Consider the following 7729-nt stretch of genomic DNA (forward strand, 5'->3'; position numbering starts at 1 on the left):
TTTTTTTTTTTTTTTTTTTTTTTAAGATTTTATTTATTTGACAGCACAAGCAGAAGGAGAGAGAGGGAGAAGCAGGCTCCCTGCTGGGCAAGGAGCCTGATGTGGGACTCGATCCCAGGACCCTGGGATCATGACCTGGGCCGAAGGCAGCCGCTTAACCAACTGAGCCACCCAGGCGTCCCCGTAGACATTTATTCTTATTAAATTCTAACTTAGTACTGCTTTTGTTGTATTCCATAGGCTTTAGTTTGATGTGTTTTCATTATTCTTTTTTTAAATTTTATTTTATTATTTTATTTTAATCACCATACATTACATCATTAGTTTTTGATGTAGTGTTCCATGATTCATTGTTTGCGTATAGCACACAGTGCTCCATTCAATACGTGCCCTCTTTAATACCCGTCACCAGGCTAACCCATCCCCCCACCAACCTCCCCTCTAGAACCTTCAGTTTGTTTCTCAGAGTCCATAGTCTCTCATGGTTCATCTCTCCCTCCGATTCCCCCCCTTCATTTTTCCCTTTTTAATTAACATATAATGTATTATTTGCTTCAGGGGTACAAGTTTGTGATTCATCAGTCTTACACAACATCCAGCACTTACCACAACACATACCCTACGCAATGTCCATCACCCAACCACCTCATCTCCTCTACCCCCTCCCCAGCAACCCTCAGCTTGTTTCCTAAGATTAAGAGTCTCTTATGATTTGTCTCCCTCTCTGGTTTTGTCTTGTTTCATTTTTCTTTTCCTCTCTTTCTCTATGATCCTCTGCCTTGTTTCTCAAATTCCACATATCAGTGAGATCATATGATAATTGTCTTTCTTTTATTGACTTATTTCACTTTGCTTAATACCCTCTAGTTCCATCCACATCGTTGCAAATAGCAAGATTTCATTTTTTGATGGCTGCGTAATACTCCATTGTATATATATACACCACATCTTTATCCATTCATCTGTCGATGGACATCTGGGCTCTTTCCATAGTTTGGCTATTGTCGACATTGCTGCTATAAACATCGGGGTGCAGGTGCCCCCTTTGGATCACTACATTTGTATCTTTGGGGTAAATACCCAGTAGTGCAATTGCTGGGTCATAGGGTAGCTCTATTTTCAACCTTTTGAGGAACTTCCATACTGTTTTCCAGAGTGGCTGCACCAACTGGCATTCCCACCAACAGTGTAGGAGGGTTCCTCTTTCTCTGCATCCTCGCTGACATCTGTCATTTCCTGCCTTGTTAATTTTTGCCATTCTGACTGGTGTGTGGTGGTGTCTCATTGTGGCTTTGATTTGTATTTCTCTGATGCTGACTGATGTTGAGCGCTTTTTCACGTGTCTGTTGGTCATTTGGATGTCTTCTTTGGAGAAAGGTCTGTTCAAGTCTTCTGCCCATTTCTTGATTGGATTCTTTGTTCTTTGGGTGTTGAGTTTGAGAAGTTCTTTATAGATTTTAGATACTAGCCCTTTATCTGATATGTCGTCCCATTCTGTCTGTTGTTCTTAAGAGATTTTATAATTACCCTTTTTGTTTCTTCTCTAAGCCATGAGCCATCAGTTCTTCAAGACTGTGTTGTTTAATTTATATATATTTATGAATATTCTTAAGTTTTTCTTCTATTGATTTCCATTTTCATTATATTGTAATCAGAAAAGATAGTATTATTTCAATCATCTTAAATATTTAAGACATTCTCTTTGATCGCACATGTGATCTATCCTGGAAAAGGTTTCTTGTGCACTAGTGAAACATGTGTATTAATGTTGTTGGGGAAATATTCTGTATGTGCATGTTAGGTCCTTTTGGTCAAAAGTCTTCAAGCCCCCAGTTTCTAACTGACCTTCTGCCTGTATGTTCTATCCATTGTTGGAAGTAGGGTAGTGAACTCCCCTACTATTTTGTGTTTCTGTCTATTTAGCTCTTCAGTTGTATTAACATTTGCTTCACATATTTGTGTACTCTGATATTGAAAATAAGACATAGCCAGAATTGTAGCTATGTCTTGGGTTAGCAGTTGAAGAATACTGACATGTGACATGGTCCTTGGAAGTTACCTGGGATCAAGTGATGTTTTTTCACATATTATTTCTGTGTAGATCTAAGTGTTGCCAGAGAGGAACTTCTAGGTTTAAACAGACAAAGTAAAAGCAGAAGAAAAACTAAAACAGCTTAAAATCTCAGCATAAGAGATTTTTGTTCTGTGGCAAACCAAAGTTCTTAGGTATTTCATGATTTTTTTTTAAAAGCCTCCTTCAGTTATGAGCATCTGAGAGTGAAAGATTTTTTTTGGAATATACATATTTAGAGAAGATTTAATTTTTAGCATGTTCATACTGCTACTCTGAATCAACCTGAAATGCCTGTAGAAGGAGCTACTAGTGATTAAGAATTGTTTTGGAAAATAATAATTTCAGGACATGGTCTTGAATTTGTTTGGTCTTCACACCATAGACTATAGGGTTGAGGAAAGGAGGGACTAACAGGTACAGGTTTGATAAGAGAATGTGAACATATGGTGGTATGTGAGCACCAAACCTATGTGTGAAGAAAGAGAAGAAGGCAAGGAGGTAGAACTGTAGGAAGACACAGATGTGGGCAATGCAGGTATTAAAGGCCTTGAATCGTGCCTCCTTCTGGGGCAACTGAAACACAGTGATAAAGATTTGAATGTAAGACAAGGTGATGAAGATTATGTCAAACCCTAAGATACTGAAGGCAACAAAAAGACCATATATCTTGTTGATCCGGACATCTTCAGTGGCCAGCTTCACGATGGCCATGTGCTCACAATAAATATGGGAGATGACTGTAGTTCGGTAGAGTTTAAGACGACATTTGATGAGCACAATGGATGGTGCTATAAGAATAGCAGCCCTGAGTGTCACCCCAACTGCAATGTGAGTCAAGAATTGCTGGGAGAAGATGGTGGTGTGTCTCAAGGGGATACAGATGGCCACAAAGCGATCTAGGGCCATTGCCAGTAGGATGCCTGATTCAATTGCCTGGAATGAGTGAATAAGCCACATTTGTAGAAGGCAGGCTGCAAAGGAAATCTCTGGCAAATGAAACCAGAAGATGCCTAACATTTTGGGAAGAATGCAGGTACTAAGTGCAATGTCTGTGGCCCCCAGCATGGCCAAAAATATGTACATGGGCTTATGGAGGCTGTGCTCATATTTGATTATACCTAAAATTAGGGAATTCCCAATCACAGCAAGGAAATACATGACACAGAATGGAATCCCAATCCAATGCTGCACTGACTCCAGCCCAGGAATCCCAGTGAGTGTTAGGACAGCAGGCATGAAGACAGAACCATTGGGTATGAGCATGATGATTTGGTCAGTAGAATCAAGTAGCGGTGTTGCTGTTTCATCTTCTATTCTCCGTCAAGACTACATGAGTAAATAATAAGAATAGATTACTTTACCTTGGCAAAGTATACTTTAGTCAGATAATTCACATTCCATCCTGTCCTTCCTTTATATATGTGGAAACATAGGTGACATGAATTTTCTAAGCTTAAGGTACATGACCTTTGGATTTGATATGTTTGCATATTGTACTTTGAGTGCCATTGTAGTGTTAGCCCATACTCGATCACATTGTTTTATTATGTTTTCTTTCTTGTGGTGGGAAAAATGAAGATCTATTCTCTTAGCAAGTTTGATGTTTTTAATACATTTTTGTTTATCATCACTATCCTGTGCATTAGATCTTCAGAACTTATATATCTACCAATAAAATATCTCCTCTATTTTCCTGTCCCTCATATATACACAAAGGATGGGAAAAAAAGAATATTGAAGATAAATATGCAATCCCATGTTCATTGCAGCATTATTCACAATAGCCAAGATATGGAAAAAACCTCAGTGCCCATCAACAAACGAATGCATAAAGAAGATGTGCATATATGTGTGATGAAATATCATCCATCTTATTGTTTCCCTTCAACAAATCCTTTCAAATTTTCTCTTTTCACAAAATCATTGTAAGCACAACCATCAGGTCTATGTTTCAACATGCCTTTATCATTTTCAATGACAAATGTTAAATGGATAGGATGGTTTCTTTCTGTTCCATGACTAGTGGACCAAAGAGATTCCCTGTATCCCATGTTTTCTACTCATCACCTCTGCTTTTTTTGTGACCTGCTAATTGAACCTGGAAAAATTATTTAATGCCAAATATAGATATTTCAAGAACTAGACTCCAACTAGGCTGTCAGCTGCTACAGTGCTAACTGATTCTGCTGATCATAATCAGAAGACAAGTTTGACCAGAATATTTTTCAGTTTTGCAGCTGATCAGCCTGTCTTCTCAGTATAGGGTCTTCATAGTCTGATCCCTCTTTCCTAGATTGAGAATGTTTTCAACCTAATCTGTCAAAGTTTCTATGTTTTTCCAAAACCTAACCATGCATGGTGCAACTTTCCCTGCTTATTCTCTGTGAAAATAAATCAATTGTTTTTAATTCATGGCTGTCTTCCGTGGCAGTTTCTATCAGAGCTTGTTCTTACTGTGTCCGGCTTTTTGCACATCTCTTATATATATTTGAAATTCTAATCTGTGCTCTCTGCTCTTCTCTCTTCCCATCAGTAATCATTATTCAATCCCTAAGCCTGAATAGCTGAATAAGCATTTATTCTTAAGTATTTGTAATAACAAGGACTCTCTGTGAAATGTAATGTTTTCTTTACTTATACTCTTATGCATATTCTGTCCACTGAAAATACAATGAAATTTCTTCACATTGTTTTTCATATGGTTATATCCATCCTATTCTTAGTCTCTGCCCTTTGCTGCTCAGTCTAACACATTACACTATAATCATTAGGGTCTCCTACGAGTGGATTTGCCTTATCATTTTCAAAGCCCTTGAGAGTTTTCTTGCCTGCTGATTCCTTACAAGTGGCATTTATATTTTCTTCAAGAAAGCGTTTTCTCCTCAGAATATGCAAAAAATTAATTCACAAGTTGTATTTATTTTCTTTAGTAATTTCTAAGATCATTTAAAAAATGATTTCAGCAAGTATAAAACAGATAAAGACAGGACAAAGGCCTAAAATGACAGATTGGCAATCTAAAAAAAATCACACAATCACATCTTGTCCACATTCCTTCAAGTTCTTCCCTCTGATAACCTTAGGTTATCCCTGAGATGTGTGACGTTCTCTAAAACACATCTCAGTCAATTGCAGGAGCATTTATTACTCCCTTTTCTTACAACTTAATTCAACTCTGACTAAGGCTTTCCTATTTAAGACTCCTTGTCTTGGAATCTTTCCTTTTTGCAAATATTTGAATCAAACCAGATCTTCCTCAAGTCAGAAGGGAATATTATTAACCACAAACTGAGGTTTATGTGCTAATGACTTATTTCAATACACATTTATTAGTATCTACCTGTTTCAAGCACATGAAGAATCAATTGGGAAACATGTTAAAATTATTTATCCTATATTTTGAAGAATCAACATTATCCTGAGTGCTTGGAATTCAAAACTAGCACTTACCATTTGTTAAATACATATTATATCACTTGCGTTCCTAAGATCTTAAGCATTTTAAATTACATTGTCTTTCTTCCCTTATGATATTGATATTATTAATCCATTATATTAATGAAAAACTAAGACTTGCTGTTGTTATAAGTGGATCTACTTGGATCCAAATTCTATGACCTACTGACCCACAAAGAACAAAAAAGACACCCAGTCTTCTGAGATTTTATCATTAAATTCAGTAATAATTCTGAGCTATCTCTCAGTGTGTGAATAAGTCAGGCTGGATTGTACAAAAGTATACAAAAGTTTTAATCAGTTTGTGCCTTTTCAGATTCTGATGGAAAAAATTCTATATTACCTTCTTATTTCACCAAATAGATAAAATGCATAAAGTATAAACATGCTTACTATATGCTGCACATAAGAAATGAGTCCAAGTTTGTCCATCAGATCACTCATATACTGGCTAACACTGTGCTTTGGCTCAAAAGTGTGTGCTACTGTCTTTATCAGACATTGTCATTTGGGAGATTTAATATGGCTACATGCATCATACCTGACCTGAAGAATTCTTAGAGGACAGTGTGCAAACTGCAGCTTGGCAGAAGTTTATATGGAGGTTAATCAGAAGGGGGGTAAAAAGGAAAGACACCAGTAAACAAACTAGCAGGTAAGTAACATGGGAAAATGTTCCTTCAAAGAACACGCATCATGTGAAGAAAGTAGTTACCTTGATAATTTTACATTTCCAGCTTCATGAGGCCTAATTGCTATTCTTCTAGAGCAGGTTTTCTTCTCACTCAGAGCACAACTGGCATTTTTGATCAGATAAATTTTTTGTTCTGTGTAATTCTCTATATTGTAGGAGGCTTAGCATCTTCCCTGACTCCAACCCACTAAATGCCAATTGTTCTCTCTTGTCAGGAAAATAAAAAATGTCTCATGCACTGCCAAATGTCACCTCCATGTGTGGGGAGTGACACAACATACCTGGTTACTAACCATTGATCTAGAGTTTACATTGGAGAAAAATATTATTTAATTAAATAAGAACATTTTATTGTTTTAATAAAAATGGGCAGAATAATCTGTTATCAAGGATCATTCTTCGGCAGATATTAGCCAGGTAAAGGAAGTGGAAGAGCATTTCAAGAAGAAATACTCTGTATAAAATAAAAGAAGCATGAAATGTACAGTTGGATTGCAAATCAATAAACAATTTCATGCATGAATTGTGTCATAAGCAGAGATGATGGTTGTTGGGGCTAAGGGAAAGGGAAGAATAACAAATAAGGATACACTTTAAACAAAGCAATTTCAACCTTGGGTGGAATAACAGGCATTTTTTGCCTTTAAAAATCCACTCCATTTGATCCAGAAGAATGAGATCTGGCATAGGGAGAGGAAGTTAGAAGGATACTTGTGATAGTCAGGATGGGATAGGATGAAGTGATCTGGCCACATCAGAAGAGTAACACGGGAACAATATTTGTGCTGCTTGATGACTTGATGAATAGACATCATGGGAGGAGAGACCAAGATGTTCTTGTGTTGAGAGTAACGGCACTGGATGACAAGGACAAACTGGAAGCAACCGTGTGTGTACACATATGTTCATGTTTAGAAGAGGGAGGAGACATATCTTAAACCCCTGAAATTCGGGGGTCAGGAAAACAATCAAGGGTCTCCTTTTCAGCATGAACCCTGAACCATTAGTGTTACTTAAACCCAATTTTGACTCAGGCTGATTTCCAGAACCTAAAAGAATGAAGGGATTGTGGAGAAAGGGGAACCTTCCTACACTGTTGGTGGGAATGCAAGCTGGTGCAGCCAATCTGGAAAACAGTATGGAAGTTCCTCAAAAAGTTGAAAATAAAGCTACCCTATGACACAGCAATTGCAGTACTGGGTATTTACCACAAAGATTCAAATGTAGTGATCTGAAGGGGTACATGCACCCCGATGTTTATAGCAACAATGTCCACAATAGCCAAACTGTGGAAAGAGCCAAGATGTCCATCGACAGATGAATGGATAAAGAAGATGTGGTATATATACACAATGGAATATTATGCAGCCATCAAAAGGAATGAGATCTTGCCATTTGCAACGACGTGGATGGAACTGGAGGGTATTGTGCGAAATAAGTCAATCAGAGAAAAACAATTATCATATCATCTCACTGATATGAGGAATTCTTAATCTCAGGAAACA

At 37.4% G+C, this 7729-nt stretch overlaps 1 protein-coding gene across 1 annotated transcript; it reads right to left on the reverse strand.

Moving 5' to 3' along the window:
* Window positions 1–2380: 2380 nt before the first annotated feature.
* On the reverse strand, window positions 2381–3337 carry LOC116629170 (olfactory receptor 52A5-like). The gene has a single exon (XM_032399469.1). It carries the CDS (start codon window positions 3335–3337, stop codon window positions 2381–2383), a length of 957 nt encoding a protein of 318 aa, XP_032255360.1.
* Window positions 3338–7729: the final 4392 nt, after the last annotated feature.

Source organism: Phoca vitulina, unplaced genomic scaffold (assembly GCF_004348235.1).
Source record: "Phoca vitulina isolate PV1807 unplaced genomic scaffold, GSC_HSeal_1.0 scaffold330, whole genome shotgun sequence".
NCBI lineage: Eukaryota > Metazoa > Chordata > Mammalia > Carnivora > Phocidae > Phoca > Phoca vitulina.